The sequence below is a fragment of the Muscardinus avellanarius genome (assembly GCF_963383645.1).
Source record: "Muscardinus avellanarius genome assembly, chromosome: 8".
In the NCBI taxonomy this organism is placed as follows: domain Eukaryota; kingdom Metazoa; phylum Chordata; class Mammalia; order Rodentia; family Gliridae; genus Muscardinus; species Muscardinus avellanarius.
This window is the reverse complement of record NC_137794.1, coordinates 72,743,925-72,761,221: the sequence shown is the minus strand read 5'-3', so window position 1 is coordinate 72,761,221 and position 17,297 is coordinate 72,743,925. Positions and strand designations below refer to the sequence as shown.

The window sequence follows — 17,297 nt, the reverse complement described above, 5'->3', positions numbered from 1 at the left end:
TAATCTTCCTATCATACATTCCCGAAGTGGGTGGTACTGCCCTCAGGATTGAGCACTAGAACAAAATACAGATATGTAAAGAATGCAAACTTGATACTACGTCTTTCTGTTTATTTACCTAAAAAAGATAAATTTCTGAGGTTACAGGCAGTGAATTTTTTTTTTCCTGAAGAAAGTGTTGATAAGCCAAATAAGTTTGGGGGCCTCTAAGGTCTGGATACTTTTTTTTTTGGTGGTGGTACTGGGGTTCCTGGAAACCTTTCTCCGGGCTACACTTCTGCCCTATTTTATATTTTTATTTGAAAACAGGGTCTCTTAAGAGCCAGCGAGGCTGACTTCGAACCCGATCCTTCTGTCTCCACCTCCCAAGCGCAGGGATTACAAGCGTGCACCACCATGCCTGACATTAAGGTCTGGATACTTTTGACACGGGCTGATTTTGTTTGGATGTGGTGGAGTAGATTGAATATCCCATTGGTTTTTCTTCCTAGATCATTGGGAGTTTCACTAAGCAAAGCACAAACAGCTCTTTACTGCTTCACTATTAGTGACCTTCAGGGAGCTGAGCATGGTGGTGCATGCTTGTAATCCCAGTACTTGGCAGGATGAGACAGCAGGATCGCAGATTCCTAGCCAACCTCAGCTACTTAGTGAGGCCCTCTGCAATTTAGTGAGATCCTGTTTCAAAATAAAGAATAAAAAAAAAAAAAATAGGGCTGGGGATATAGCTCCGAGGTACCATGCCCTGAGGTTCCATCCCCAGTACTGCAAAAAATAAAAATAAAAAAACAGTGTTCTTCATTTGGCACAAATTTTATTAAGTTACATGAGGAACATCAAAAATACATTAGGATATGGACTGTGTGGCCCTATCCCTATTCAGCAGTGCTATAAAACTCATTCCACTGAGGCTTATTTTTCCTCCTTCTATTAAGGTTTGAATTTTAATGTAGGGAGTTTTACTCCACATATTATTTTCTTCATTCTGTCATATTCTAATTACCATACTGGCTGGCATTTTAATTATTTTAATCTTAAAGTATTCCTCTTAAGATCTTGATGTTCCAAGAAAGAAGACAGCTTTTAAATATTTTTTGGAATATTTCTCCCCAATTTCTAGAACTCTACCCACATGACTTTTAGTGTATTCTGTCTAGACAAATCATTGACAGGAAAATTCATTAGGAACAAATGAAGTCAGAGCATTTCCTATTTCTCTTAATCATAAAAAGGTGTTCAGCCAGGCGTGGTGGCGCACACTTGTAATCCCCACGCTTGGGAGGCAGAGACAGCCTTAGCAGCTTAGCAACACCCTCAGCAACTTAGTGAGACCCTGTTTAAAAATTAAAAAAAAAAAAGTAAAATAAGACTAGTGGTGTAGCTCAAAGATAGAATGCTCCTGGATTCAATACCCAACACCACCCAAGTGTGTGTGTGTGTGTGTGTGTGTGTGTGTGTGTGTGTGTGTGTGTGTGTCATGGGCTGGGTTCAATGAAACATGTGCCAAAAACAGTTAGTTGAAAGGCTGAGGCAGGAGGATCTTTTGAATCCAGGTGTTCAAGGCCAGCCTGGGGAGTATGGCAAAACCCTGTCATTAAAAAAAATAAAATAAAATCATCCTTATCAAGGGAGGATGCCTTACTGTATATGTGCATATGTGATTATTCAGTCTTGGCTTCCAGTGGATTTTAGAAAGCATTTACTCCCGGAGTGGTATGTTTTCTTTGGTGGGCTTAATAACAAAGTATTTCTAGCTTTCTGCTAGAAAGTTATTATGGCCTGAAGACCATGCTAAGAATCACAGTGGTGAATGATAATGGGGGCAGGTGATATAGCAAGCATTTAAGATTCTAAAGGCTTCATCAAACTGATGTCTTTCAAATATGGAAGGATTAAACCACAGAACATATAGTACTCATCCTAATAAATTCTCTATAGCTTTGACACACACAAAAAAATTTATTAGCACCACTAAAGACCATTTTTCATGTTTTGTATTTATTTACATTTTCCCATTTCCATGCCAGATCATTGCTTTGAAGGTCTTGGAACTTCATTGTAGTTGATTTTAGGAGGTAGCAAGTTGGTCAGAATCATGCCAAACATAATATAGTACTTTATTCATGATCCATAACAGGGTAATAATGTTTCTCTAATCTATGCTCAAAAGCTATTACTCTTCCCATGTAGAAAGAATAATTTATTGGGTGATGAACAAGTATCTGCTTGAAGGACTTTATTGCAATTTGTGTTGTGGGAAGTGTAAATAGCTAAGATGTTCAGTTGCATTAAATAAGAATGAAATATTAATGTAATAACTAAACCATCAATAAAATTAGCTTATCCACAGTTAATGAGCAAAATAGCATGTTCATTTATTTCTTAACCATCTTGGGTTCATTTGTTTATTTCTTAAAAAGGTAGGAAAGGTTTTATTGCCTGTGTGTTCATTTCATTCATCCTTCTCAACTATTTTTAAATGTGCTTCCTGAAAATCCTTCTTTTCTGATAGTAGTGACTGAGATAACCACAATCATAGCCCTTTTCCTTCCATGATGTAATTGAAGGAGGCATTTTCTGTTAGAGGAAATAGAAATTAGTAATTCTAAAAATAATTCACTTTTGCTTTTTAAAACATAAGGCTTGCCAGGCATGGTGGTGTACCCTTATAATCCCCGCGCTTGGGAGGCTGAGACAGGAGGATCGCGCAGGTTCAAAGCCAGCCACACTGGCTTAAGAGACCCTGTTTCCAAATAAAAAGTATAAAATAGATCTGGGAGTGTAGCCCGGAGGTAGAAGGGCTTCCAGGAACCCCAGTACCACCAAAAATTAAAATAAAAATAAAATAATACATAATGCTTGTTTTATGTTTCCATCTAGTTTTGAAGAATATCAAGAATCCTTGGGCAGAAATAAAACATATTTCAGAAATTGTTTTTGTGAACATTATCATTCCTCTCAAATTTTAAAATGTTTCTTTTTTAAACATATATATATGTATAGTCATATAGTCATATATTTTTAAATATATATGTTCGAGGCCAGTGTGTGGTACCTTAGTGAGACCCTATTTCAAAATAGAAAAAAGCTGGGTGTGTAATCTCAGTGGTAGAATGCACCTAGCTTCAATCCTTAGTACCAAAAAAATAATAATTCATTGAATATTAATGGAGTTTTTTGTTGTTTTGTGGTATTGGGAATTGAACCAGGGGCATTCGATCTCCAAGCTATACCCCCAACCCTATTTTATATTCTTTATTTTTAAATAGTCTCACTAAGTTGCAGAGGGCCTCAGTAAGTAGCTGAGGTTGGCCATGAACCTGTGATCCTCCTGTCTCAGCCTCCCAAGTACTGGGGTTACAAGCTTGTGCCACCATACCCAGCTTTAATGTATTTTTTAAATAATGATTAGGGAAGAACTTGATGCCAATATTTCCACATCAGAGATATAAATTATAAAAATTACCTTTTCAAGTGCCAATTTCATGTTGACTGCTTTGTAAACAAACTAGCAGAGTCCTCTCAGTAAATAGCATTATTTTCATGTAACATTAAAAGATATGGAGATTTAGAAATATAGTAAGCAAATTAGCCACAGAGTTCACAGGAAGAGTCAGAGCTAGAATGTGAAGCTAATTAATCTAAGTCTAGAACAGACTCTTTTCACCGGTCTTATTTTTATTAGCTCTCCAGCTTAAGGGAGTAAAAGGAAGAATAATATAACTAGTTGAATCCTACACACAAATGTGCTCTGTTCCTCATCTATAGTAGGGCCTGGGCTTTGTGTTGTTTCACTATTTATGAACATAAAAATGTAATAACCCAACCATTAGGACTGGGTTTGGTCACATAGCTAGACTAACAATGTGAAAGTTTTTTTAATCTGGGAATTTTCCTATATTTTTATTGGTGCCTCATAATTATACATCATAGTAGGCTCAAAGTGATACAAACATACATGCACACAGCACACCAACAATGTAAATTCCAACTGACCAAACTAAGACAAGACTACAGGAAGCACACAGAAGGCAGTAACCTAACATTTCAGGATGGATGGGATTTGTAACACCAAACTCAAATTCTAAGTCATATAGTTGTATTATTATTACTACTACTACTACTACTACTACTACTACCGCATAAAAATACTCTAGTATAAATTTGAGAAGAGATTACAGTGTGCTGAAATAATTTTTATTTTTAGGCCATTGAGACTCACTTGATCCGCAAGTCCAGTGGAGGCCTAACTTACATCGCCGAGTGGAAGGGGGGCCTCCTGGAACATAAGATGGGCCACCTGACCTGCTTTGCTGGAGGCATGTTTGCTCTCGGGGCAGACGGAGCACCTGAAGACCTAGCCCAACACTACCTTGAACTTGGGGCTGAAATTGCCCGTACCTGTCATGAATCTTATAATCGCACCTGTAAGTACATGTTATTTTTCATTTATACTTCATTCCCCATGCTTTGCTTTCATTCAGTAAAGAACTTTGCCATTGCTGCCATCAAAAGTACATCTACTGGGCATAGTGAAACTCAACCACCATGGTTAGTATTTTAAAAGAATTTATATTTTTACACTAAAAGTCATTATGCTTATACCTAAAAAGAGATACCCATAGTTTTCCATTAGCAAAAATCCTGGCCATAAAAATTTAAGCCATCCTAATATACTGACCCCTTATTTGGCTAAATAATGTTGCATTAAAGGTCTTTGTCCTAATTTTAAAAAATTATAAACCATTACTAATTTCCCCTGTATCACCATAAAATAGATCATAAGTCTGGCTTTCTTTTTCTAAAACACAAATTTGAAGCACAAATATTAAATAACCAATATTTTGTGGTGTAATGACAAAATTCTCAACCACTGAGTTTTCACCTAACTAACAAGGCATGTCATAGATCCTTAAACTCACTGGGCAGGCGCTCAGTTAATAAGAGTTAAGGGGGGTAGGGGGGAGAATAAAGGATTGCTATCATTTTCTAAATTGGATTCTTTTAGATGACTAAATATTTGTGTGTGAATGATACTAGGGGCAGAACCCAGGGGCATTTCTACCTCCGGGCTATACTCCAGACCTTTTTTTTATACTTTATTTGGAAACGGGGTCTCACTAAGTTGCTGAGAGCCTCTCTCAGTAGCTGAGGCTGGCTTTGAACCTGTGTGCAATCCTCCTGTCTCAGCCTCCCAGGCGCTGGAATTACAAGTGTGTGTCACCATGCCCAGCCTAAATGACTAAATTTTGAAACTGTATTATATTATTATATATTTATGTTTATAAGTACTATGCATGCTTATAAATAATCTTTAAAATTATTGTTTCAGCCTCTCTTTTTTATTTATTTGTGTGTGTGTGTGTGTGGTGCTGGGGATTGAACCCAGGGGCATTCTGCCTCAGAGCCATATCCCCAGCCTGATTTTTTATTCTTTATTTTGAAACAGGGTCTCACTAAGTTGCAGAGAGCCTCATTAAGTAGCTGAGGCTGGCCATGAACCCGAATCCTGTCTCAGCCTCCCATGTGCTTGGATTACAAGCAAGCGCCACCGTGCCTGGCTTAGCCCCTGTCTGGAATGTTAAGTACTTTCTCAATTAAGTTAGAAACACTAAGCATTGTGCAGGTCACTAATCCTTGTCTGTCCATCACATGTCCTGTAGTTATGAAACTGGGGCCAGAAGCTTTCCGATTTGATGGCGGTGTTGAAGCCATTGCTACGAGGCAAAATGAAAAATACTACATCTTACGGCCAGAAGTGATCGAGACGTACATGTATATGTGGCGGCTGACTCATGACCCGCAGTACAGGAAATGGGCCTGGGAAGCCGCAGAGGTGATGTCTTCTTTTGCATATGTTTCTTAGGGAAAAATGTTCAATGATGCCTATAAATGTGGCATATCAACATTTCTGATTTGTAAAACTTTGGCCAGAGTTTTTTTGTTTGTTTTTTGTTTCTCATTCAGGACTAGATGTTTCCAGTTAAGTTGTTCCATACCCTTGCCTTCAGTTTTGCTTTATATTTCAGTGATGTAAGGACAGCACTGGTAGACTTGGGTGGTGATGGAGCTATCTAGAAAGGCATGTTATAACATTAAGTTCCCATGAGTCTAGAAACAATGATTGCCCAGTTCCACAAAGAGTTACTGGCAGCTTGTGTGTGTTCACCTCTATCTGTTGTCAGTTTTTAAAAAGCCACTACAAGTGGTTTGAAATAAAGTTCTTTTCTATTGGTCTAGGACTAACTTTTAAAATGAACTCATAGAAAAATTACTTTGTGAAAGGATGTTCTTTCACTTGTCACAAGTGGCTCTGAACATCTCTAAGCTTGTCATTTGTCCTGATGTGTTGTTTTAATTGTCTGCTGCCTCTTGGGTCTTTTCCTGCTGAATATGGTATATTATGTTTCTAAACCAAACTATTGGACACTTTGTGTGCTGGATACCAGAGGAAGTGCCCTCCAGGATATTTATCAAGCAATGTCTAATTTTAAGAGCTATTATTCAGAAAGAAGTGGGAGGAAATTCAGGGGACAAGAACAAGCAAGTGCTTTAATTACAGTCTTATTTTGTAGCTTTTTTGTTAGAAAGCTATCTTTAACAACTGTCCTTAGAAATAACTTATCAAAAACACTAAAATGAAATTGCCTTTGTGTAAACCTTAACTAATATCTTAGAATTCCTTTGATGAATCTTGCTTATTAGTGTCTTATCACAAATCATCATTTTAAGAAAACCATAGTTTTCTAATTATGTTCAATTAGCAGTAATTCCAATTTCTTCGCGTTCTTGTTTTTTACTCTGAAAAAAAAAAAAAGAAAAGGAATATGTTAAAATTGAGGTTCATCTAAGCTTTGGTGATAGAAAATTCAGTCTTCAATGGCCAGAAAAATAAAAGCTGAGCATGGTGACACATACTTACATTCCCAGTACTTGGGAGGCTGAGACAGGAGGATCACAGGTTCTTAGCCAACTTAGCTACTTAGTGAAGCCCTCTGCAACTTAGTGAGACCCTGTTTTAAAAAGAATAAAATATAGGGTCAGAGGTAGAATGCCCCTAGGTTCAATCCCCAGTATGGCAAAAATAGTTAAAATTGCAGGCCGGGCATGGTGGCGCACGCTTGTAATCTCCACGCTTGGGAGGCAGAGACAGGAGGAACGCGCGGGTTCGAAGCCAGCTGCGCGCGCTGGCATAGGAGACCCTGTTTCTAAATTTAAAAAAACCTAGCCGGGCGTGGTGGCGCACGCTTGTAATCCCCGCGCTTGGGAGGCAGAGACAGGAGGATCACGCAGGTTCGAAGTCAGCCGCGGGCACTGGCTTAGGAGACCCTGTTTCCAAATAAAAATGTAATAATAGGTCTGGGAGTGTAGCGCGGAGGTAGAAGGGCTTCCAGGAACCCCAGTACCACCAAAAAAAATAATAATAATAAATAAATTTTAAAAAACCTAAAAATAGGTCTGGGAGTGTAACCCAGAGGTAGAAGGGCTTCCAGGAACCCCAGTACCACCAAAATAAATAAATAAATAAATAAATAAAGTTGCAAATATCAGTTTAAATTGAAAATAAAAATAACATACATCACCATATCTAACACATCATAATTTGTAAAAAGCATTATTGTTATATGTACCGCAAAGAAAGAACAACATTGTCAATCAGAATATGACATCCCAGTATTGTAGATGTGAGGAAGACATGACAGAGAAGGGGTCAGAAATGGAGAGCAAGTAAATCTCTGTTGTCTGGTGGGCAGGAGGCTTTGGCTTGACTGACTCTTCAGGAAAGTTGTGGTGGAATAAGGTTGATTTTATGTGTTACAATTTTTATCTATCACCAGTTCTTAATCTTAACATTTGATTGATATTGCTTCTCTTTTTCACAAAACAGGGGTTCTCCCCCGCCCCTTGTTTTTCTCACTGGTAAGACTGCTAGAGCTTGAGATACATGGTCAGCACATAGTGCTGGGCCGTTGCTTTTCCTTGGCATTTCTTTTCCCGTGGGATACCTCCGTGGTCCTTTATTGTGGTGCAGCCCCAGCAGACAGAGCCCCTGTGTGCCAACAACTCCTCACTTGAGTGTCCCATGCTTTTCAGCTATTCTGACTCAGTCCTGCTGCGTGGCCTGGAAGGACCACAGCTGGAAACCATGTCAGTGAGTAGGTGGAAGAGCCTTCTCTGGGCAGCTGGCTGAGGCCTGGGAAGTGTGGGGGTGTCAACCCCAGAAGCAGCCCTCAACCAGGGAGGTCTTGGGAGCTAAAGGAGAACTGTCCCGAGCTTCCTTCCTCAGGGGATAATTGTGCAGTGCCTCAGAGAGTTCTACAGCACAAGTGAGCTCAACTCACTTTTCTCCTTTTCTCTGCTCCTGTCCCTGGTTTACTCTCTCTACCCTCGCACCCCCTCTTCTCACCTCTACAAACTTCCTGCTTCCAGCCCCTGTCTCAGCCTCTCTTTTTAAGGGAACCCAAACTGAAACAGGGAATCTTAAAAATCACTCAGTTCTTTTAAGTGGAAGAACTCCTCGCTGTGTCTTTTCCAGGCAGCTGTTCCTTATCAGTGCAAGGGCTTTGCAACAAAGGGGAATGGAGTACTAATAGAATAATTCATTCCATTTTTTAATGGCTGAAGGTGATAGAAGTGTCCTTCTGAAGCCAGAATTTGTAGTGTTCTGAGCCATTGGAGTGAGGGCAGGGCCTCTGTTCTACATTTCAGTGTCTCGATTATTTGAAGAAAACACATTGTGCCGGCCCTTTGCTTCCTCCTCCCTCAGTTCCCTTCACCTTCTCCTGACGTGGTTTTCATCTATGGCCTTTCAGGTCTAGACATGGTTTCCCTCAGCCTGATGTCGAGTTGTGTGTTTAGACAATTTCTAAAACCCCTGACCTTCCCTGGAAGTGGTGGTCAAAAATGCTAGCTACTGTCTTAGCTATCGTGAAGTTATCACTTTTGATCCACACCTTCTTTCCATTTGACATGGCTTCCAGGAATGTTTTCTGTGAGTATTCATAGGCCATCTTCCTATCTTTTAACAAAACACTCCTTTCCAGCCTTTTTTCATTGTCACGCTTGATAAACCTGATTTTCACGTTTTATTTTATTTTTGCGGGTCTGGGGATGGAACCCAGGGTCATTTGACCTCCGAGCTATTTTTTATTCTTTATTTGACCCCCCCCCCCGCCCTATTTTTTATTCTTTTTTTTTTTTGAAACAGGGTCTCACTAAGTTGCAGAGGGCCTAAGTAGCTGAGGCTGTCTGCGAACCGCAATTCTCTGATCTCAGCCTCCCAAATGCTGGGATTACAAGCATGCACCACCACGCCCGGCTTCCACATTTTAAATAAATGTCTTAATAATAAAGTCTAATAAAATATGAAAAGCATGTAGAACTGCAGCACCACACTGGAGACCTTCTCCACCAGTGAACAGCAATCTATTAATCTCAGGTGTTTGGGTTCTTGTGAACCCACCTCACAGAAATAATACCCAGCTGATAATTCATTTGCTTTTTCTCAGTAATGCCATGACAAACTGTTAACACTTTCCCCACCAAACAGCTGACAGCTTACAGTTGAGCTTTGTTGAAATCTTCACTATACATGTAAATTCATGTAGGTTAATAGATGAGGTAGTAATGTCAGCTGACCCATGGAAGAAGCTAAAACTTAAGGCTTTTCCTTTTTTTTTTTTTTACATGTTTTTCTTAATTTTCTGAACCTAACCCCCCCTTCCCATATGGACATGCTGACTCTCAGAGAGTGATTTAGTTCTTCCCTTCCCACTTCTCACCCCCCAGGCCTGATCCATTTGTAAACTCTCTTTGATATTTTCATGTTGTATGGTTCTCCATGTTCTCCCCTGAGTTCAAACCAAACTCTGGTGCACAGCCTTAGCAGCATGAGTCCTTGGGATTTACTTTGGAAGACCTCCATGGGTTAGCCATTCATCCAGTCTTGACAGGAATGTTTTCTAACTTAGAATTTAACTCATGCCGCTCCCTAATATTTTACCCCTCCCCCCCAAGCCCAGAACACTAAGAGTCGGGTTGATCTTTAATCCTTGGTTTTAAGAGTTTCGGTCACTATAAAATTCTTATATCCTATTCTCTGCTATTAGCACATGCCAACCACGTATGGCCACTAAAAATATACACATTTATATAACACTAAGGTGGTCCTCATACCTTTAAAGGCTGAGTCCCACTAGCAGGCCAACAAAAAGATGGCCAGGTCACCCTGTGCTGGACACACACATGCCTGCTTCCCCTGCTCAGACACTGGTGGGACCTGGGCCTGTTCAAAGCCCCAGGAAAACCACTCCCCAGCTTCACGTTCCCCAAGTCTTAAGATGTAGACTTCTGAGATAAAGATATTTAATTGTATGAAAGTTCAAAATGCCTCTTTTGCATTTTTTCCTCTTAAAAACTATTTTTAATTTCTTAAAAGACTCAAAAAATGCAAATAGTGAGACCACTGAAAGGCCCGTGTCACTGGCATTTCTTCACGTGGTTTTATTCTCACTGCACCCCTTGCTGAGAAGATGGACATTACCCGCATGGGAATCTCAGAGGCCCCCTAGAAAATCCAGAGCTGAGGACCCACGCCCCTCAGCTGGGGCTGTTCTTAACTACTGCAGCTTACCCTCCCCATGAGGACTGTGGGAGAAAAGGAGCAATTGGGGAGCACCGGGAAGAAAGGCAACTGGACATTGCCCACTACCACCACCCCACAGCACCTCTTGAACAAATGAACACGCCTTTGGAAATATTTGTAGGCAGGAAGGGTAGCTATTTACCACACCTGGCCCTATCATTAGCTTGTTACTTCACAGAAAAAACAAGAAAAGGTTTAATGGTTAGAATAGTTTTAAAGAAATATGTATAAATAGTATTTCATTCTGTTGCATGATAAACATGCTGATTTCTTTTAAATCCTGATTTTTTTCCCCTTTACAAGTAGTTTTTGGCCTCTACCATGATGTATCAGGCATTTGGCTTTTTATCAAAAAAAGAAAGGAAGGAAAAAAATAATAGGACTCGAGAGTTTCCTTCTTCAGGCATGTCTTTCATTTGTCTTATTGTCTGAAACTTAGAATTTAATTGAAGCATCTTTTTAAGCTGATTGTGCCTTTTACTGGGGGCTTTGAATAAAGTACCACATCATGAGGGATTTTCTTCCTTTTCTTTATTCATCCAGCCTGCTGCTTAGATTTTCTTTAACCTGGTAATTAAATGCTTCTTCTCATGGCCCCATGCTCTTTCTTCTGCCCTCTAGCCCTGATGTGAAAAATCAATATCCTCATTATCAGTATCTGCAGATGGTTGCTGAGCTCTGTGCACTCCCAGCTATCAGCAACAATGGCTGCTTTTTACCTACTCTTTCAACTCTTTTCTGGACGTCACATTCTTAGAGACTTTTCTTTCAAAATCTTTTTCTAATCAATGAAGGTTTTTCTCAACTAATGTGGTAAGGTCTACACTATCCCAAAATACAGAGTATAATTATACTTGTTTAAAAAAAAAGAGAGAGAGACATGCTGGGTGTGGTAGCACACGTTTATAACCCCAGTACTTGGGAGGCTGAGATAGGAGGATCGCAGATTGTGGACAGCTTCAGCTACTTAGGCTTTCCACAATTTAGTGAGACCCTGTTTCAAAATTTAAAAAAAATAGGGATGGAGGTGTAGCTCAGAGGTAGAATGCCAGTAGGTTCCATCCCCAGTACTGCAAAAAAGAGAGACAGACAGAGACATGTTAGAATTCATAAGAGAAAACTAAAAGATAAATGGAAAATGAGCAGATTGGGAAACTAAGAGTAACCGTATCGTCTCTATATTTTCCTTATGTCATTATAAGCACTGAGGTTTTAGTCTTAAATTTTGTCATTTTATGTATACAGTTTATGAATGGGAACCAGACTTCAGATGGCAATTTTTATACAATGAGAATTTTTATTTGACCATGTAATTCATAGGATTGGTAGGATGTGATAATGAGAAGTTAATGTATGAGCCAGGCATGGTGGTACGTCCTTGTAATCCCAGCGCTTAGGAGGAGGCTGAGACAGGAAGATCGCACAGGTGCAAAGCCAGCCTCAGCTACTTCGTGAGGCTCTCAGCAACTTAGTGACCCTGTTTCCAAATAAAGTATAAAATAGGCCTGGGTTTATAGCCCAGAGGTAGAAAGCCCCTTGGTTACACCTCCAGTACCACCAAAAAAAAAAAAAGAAGAAGAAGAAGAAGTTAACTTATCTGGAGAGGAATATGCTTGGTCACTAGCAAAGCAAACAGTATAATTTGAAAATACAAAGAGCACAAAGTACAACTTGAAATGAAGATTTAAGCATAAGATCTAAAACCATAAAATTCCTAGAAGAAAACTTGGGGGAAGTGTCTTTAACGTTGGTGTTGGCAATGGTGTTTTTGGATTTGATGTCAACAGCACAGGCAACAAAGGCAAAATAAAACATGTGAGACTACATCAAACTAAAAAGTTCCTGTACAGCAAAGGAAACAACTAAACAAAAAGACAACCTACAGAGTTAAAGAATTTTCAACCATATGTTGTCATGTTCTACGTGATAACATTTATATCAACAACAGACCACATATATGATGTCCTTGAGATTGTATCACCTAGTGATGTCATTGCTGCCTTAGTTCTGTAAGTACAGTATGATGTTCGTACATTGGTGAAACAATGAAAATGCAATGATGCATTTTCCAGAACATACCTCCATTATTAAGTGACACATGACTGTATTCATCAAGGGGTTACTATCCAAAATATATAAGGAACTCACACAACTCCACAAAAACCCAACAATCCAATTAAAAATTGGTAAAGGATATAAGTAGATATTTTTCCAAAGAAGACATACAAATAGGCAACAATATATAAAAACCTGCTCAAGATCCCTAATCATCGGGGAAATGTAAATCAAGACTGTGATATTATTTCTATTAAAATGGCTACTATCAAAAAGGTCGAAAAGATAAGTAGTAGTGTTGTCAAAGATGTGAAGAAAAGGAAACCCAATGCACTGTATTTCTATCATAAAAAATAGAATGGAGTAGCCTCCGAAAATTAAAACTGCCAACGATTTAGCAGTCGTGTGTGTGTGTGTGTGTGTGTGTGTGTGTGTGTGTGTGTGTAATAGTGGGAATGGAACCTGGGGGCATTCTACCTCTGAGCTACACCCCCAGCCCTATTTTTTATTCTTTATTTTGAAACAGGGTCTCATTGAGTTACAAAGGGCTTCACTAAGTAGCTGAGGCTATCTTCGAACCATGATCCTCCTGTCTCAGTCTCCCAAATGCTGGGATTACAAGCATGCACCACCACACCCTGCTTTGTATCTCAAAGAGGTATCTATACTGTTATGTTCATTCCTACATGATTCACATTAGCCAACATATGGAAACAACTAAGTGTCCATCAGTGGGTGAATAAATAAAGAAAATGTAGTATACATATATTATTTTTCAGCAACAACACGGGCAAACCTAGAAGACATCATGGTTATCAAAATAAGCCAGTCAGAGAAATCACCTCTGTGTAGAATCTAAGAAAAAATGTAGAATTCATAGAGAGTATGATGGCAGTTGTGAGGGATTGAGGGATATAGTGAAAGGAAGATAGAGATAAAAGTATAAATTTTCAGTTATAAGGCAAATAAGTCCTAGAGATCTAATGTGTAATGTGTATAGTGTGATGTATAATGTGAAGACTACAGCAAATAGTGAGTAGATCACAATGTTCTCACCACATGCACAAAAAATAGGTAGCTGAATGGTAGGTGAGTTGATGGATATGACTATTAGCATGATTAGGATAATCATTGGACAAATATGTACATATATCAGAACATCACCTCATACAGTGTGTACAATTATGTAAATAATATACAATTAGTATGAACATAAAATATGTACAGTTTACATGGGGAGGCTCTTCAGGCCTAAGAAATGTTTGTTTCATTCATGAGAATTACGATGATGTGCAGCAGAGTTTCTTCCTGGCAGAGACGCTGAAGTAAATCTGTACAATTTTTATTCATCAGTCTTCCTGGCAGGTGACAGTGGAAGGCTCGGTTTCTTAAGTTGTCGCCTGAGCTTTCTTCCTCACGCTGCCCACCTGTCTCTTTTCCACATATTCATTATGTTCCAACAGTTGTGAAAATGTTAAGACCATTTCTCTCTATTTAGTTACCAGTGGATTTGTCCCATTTTCTTCCATACCAGTGTAAAGAAAAAGAAATATGTATTTTAGGAATACATAGTATTCACATTTTTCTCACTGCCTTCTGGTTTTTCTTTTGACTATGTCACCATTGTCACTACTTAGTACCCTATAATCAATTTATTTGTGTGTGTGTGTGTGTGTGTGTGTGTGTGTGTGTGTTTTACTGGGGGTAGAACCCAGGGGCTTTCTACATCTGGGCTATACACTCAGATCTATTTTTTTCTTTTTTTAATTTTTTACTGGTGCATTGTATTTATACATCATAATGGGTTTAAAGAAAAACTTGTGTAGTCATAAATGCACACATCACCCAGCCAGCCCCCACCCAGTCCCCACCTCAGTCCCTCCCCATCCCTCCTCCCCATGCTTGGCTTAATGGTTGACTAGGATATGAATAAGTACATGGAGCGCTTTAAAGAGTTTCCTTCTACCCCCCCCCCATCTCCACAGTTAGGTTGTCTTATTTGCTTCTCTATAGAATCCCATTTCTCACCTGGAGTTCCTCCTATGACGCCTTTCACCTTAGCTTTCACATATTAGGGAAAGCATCCGATTCCTTACTTTTTGTGACTGACTAATCTCGCTTAGCATAATGTCCTCAAGTTCCATCCATTTCCCTGTAAATGCTGCAATTGTGTTTCTTCTTATTGCTGAGTAAACTTCCGTTGTGTACTTATCCCACAGTTTTGTAATCCATTCATCTGTTGATGGACATCTTGGCTGGTTCCATAGTTTGGCAATGGTGAATTGTACTCAGACCTATTTTTATACTTTATTTGGAAACAGGGTCTCACTAAGTTGCTGAGATCCTCACTAAGTAGCTGAGGCTGGCTTCGAATCTATGCAATCCTCCTGCCTCAGCCTCCCAGGCACTGGGATTACAAGCATGAGCCACCACGCCTGGCCCTATAATCAATTTTTTAAGAAATAAGATGTCATGATTATAGTAGCTGTTTTGGGCCCAGTATACCTCTTAGCCAGTGGTTTATAATCCCAGTTGACATTAATAATCTCTAAACCAGGGCTCAGCAAACTTTTTTGTAAGGGCCAGACAATACTAGGTTTGGGAACATGCCATCTCTGTTTCAGCTACTCAAATCTGTCAGTGTAGTGCAAAAATAGCCACATACAATATGGAGACAAGTATGGCTGCATTTCAATATGAGTTTATTGACAAAAATAAACAGACTAGACTTATTTTATGGTCTCCAGTTTGCCAAATCCTTTTTTACCAATAGGTGAAAATAGGTGGAAATTAATGAAAATTTATTCCAGAACTAAATGTAGAAGCATTTCTGGTTAGGTAAGACATATCGTCCATATGTCCTATAACTTTTCATATTTTCTTTGCATTTCTATTTTATATTTTTTAATTTTTCCCCTTAAATTGTTAACAAGCTTTTGTTCAATCTGAATCCTTATTTTACCTGAATTTGACACTCTAATAATAAAAAATATTGGTAATCAATGTACTGATTTTGTTTCCCTCATTGTAATTTAGGCCCTGGAAAACCACTGCAGAGTGAAGGGAGGCTATTCAGGCCTAAGGGATGTTTACTTCATCCATGAGAATTATGATGATGTGCAGCAGAGTTTCTTCCTGGCAGAGACACTAAAGTAAGTGAAAATCCTTTAAAAAGAGTGAGGCTGAAGTACCTGAATAGATCTGCTTTGTAGAAGTCTTTAGTAAACACACTGAAATAACACAAAGTACACTAATTCCAAATGCCATTTTACTTGTATGACGACAATTGCTTGCAGGTGTGTTTCTGGTCATGACTAAGTCTCATGACTTGGGACTGCTTTGCAGGGTTCTCCCGAGTTAACACCAAAGCTCAGAGCTGATTACTTTGCCTAATGAGTCTGGCCCCTCAGGGTTCTGGTAGACTTGACCATTGTCCACTGTTCTTTATAATAAAGACACTGATATGGTTTTAGCTTTATGGTTTTGTTGTCTGACTTGGTCTCTTGGGCCTCATATACTCATGTTTTTCTCACCAGATATTTGTACTTAATATTTTCTGATGATGATCTTCTTCCACTGGAACATTGGATCTTCAATACGGAGGCACATCCTCTCCCCATACTTCGTACTGATAAAAAGGAAGTTGAAATTAAAGAGAAATAGACACTTTATAGTTTACTCTGCTTCATTCCTTCACTGCATACCTTAATAATTCCTTTTCTGGTAATTGGGTACATGATGAACCTTTATCAATAAGTCTGTGGTTATTCTAAGTTTGAAATTTGTTTTGCAGTCTTTTATGTTTAATATCATAGGCATAAACAGACCTAAATTCCTTACTCCTTTATTATCCAGCCGTTGGATTCACAGGTTTTATTTGTCTGGTTGTTTTTAAAGTAATCTCTCTTCTCTCTGGAGTTCATAAAGGTGTTTTTTTCATTTTCACTAAACTGAATAGAATGGTATACCAATGACCTCTTAATTACAATTTGATTTGACTGCAAAACTTTTTCCTCCTCTATGAGGAGATGATGTCTGCTTTAAGCTGTAATGTTTTGCCATGTTGCAAAAAGCCATAATAATAAATTATTAAAAAAGCTTTTTCCTTTTTGATTTCATGTTAATCTGGTTTGTCTATTCACCAGAGACAGATCTTATAACTGTGACAGCCTCCTTATGCGGGTCTATCATTATTTGATAGAATGTCTTCTAAAATACTTCACTCACATTGTAATTCAAATTAGAAAGTCATCCCAAAAGAATCATCTCATGTTGACCTTATTTCATTGGAACCACAGTGTATTTTTGTTGGTTGATTATAGTAGTGTTTTCCTAATTTGTGAATTTGTTCTGTACTTTTACTTTTAATGACCTGTGTCATGTATTGTTTAATTTCTTCCATTCTGTACTGCTCAGCAAGGTGAGATCTCAAGTTCTGCAGAGCTCTGCTATCAGTGAATTACATTTCTTTAAAGGGCAAACAGTATAATTTTTAATGTGCTAGCTTTTGCTTTTAACTGAGTATATAAAGAAATTAGGTCTGGGAAAAAAGGATAAAAATTCCATATGACTATTAGTTAATTCATTTGTATTTCAT

General features: G+C 38.7%; 1 protein-coding gene across 1 annotated transcript in view; it reads left to right on the top strand.

Annotated features, from left to right (window-relative positions):
- The window catches only part of MAN1A1 (mannosidase alpha class 1A member 1), a gene marked incomplete at both ends in the record, with an annotated part of 186,164 nt that extends 169,801 nt beyond the window's left edge, over window positions 1-16,363 (top strand). Inside the window, 4 exons of the mRNA XM_080700521.1 lie at window positions 4,208-4,427; window positions 5,664-5,836; window positions 15,737-15,852; window positions 16,237-16,363. Coding sequence (XP_080556647.1) covers window positions 4,208-4,427; window positions 5,664-5,836; window positions 15,737-15,852; window positions 16,237-16,363 — 636 coding nt within the window. The remainder of the gene's footprint in view (window positions 1-4,207; window positions 4,428-5,663; window positions 5,837-15,736; window positions 15,853-16,236) is intronic.
- Window positions 16,364-17,297: the final 934 nt, after the last annotated feature.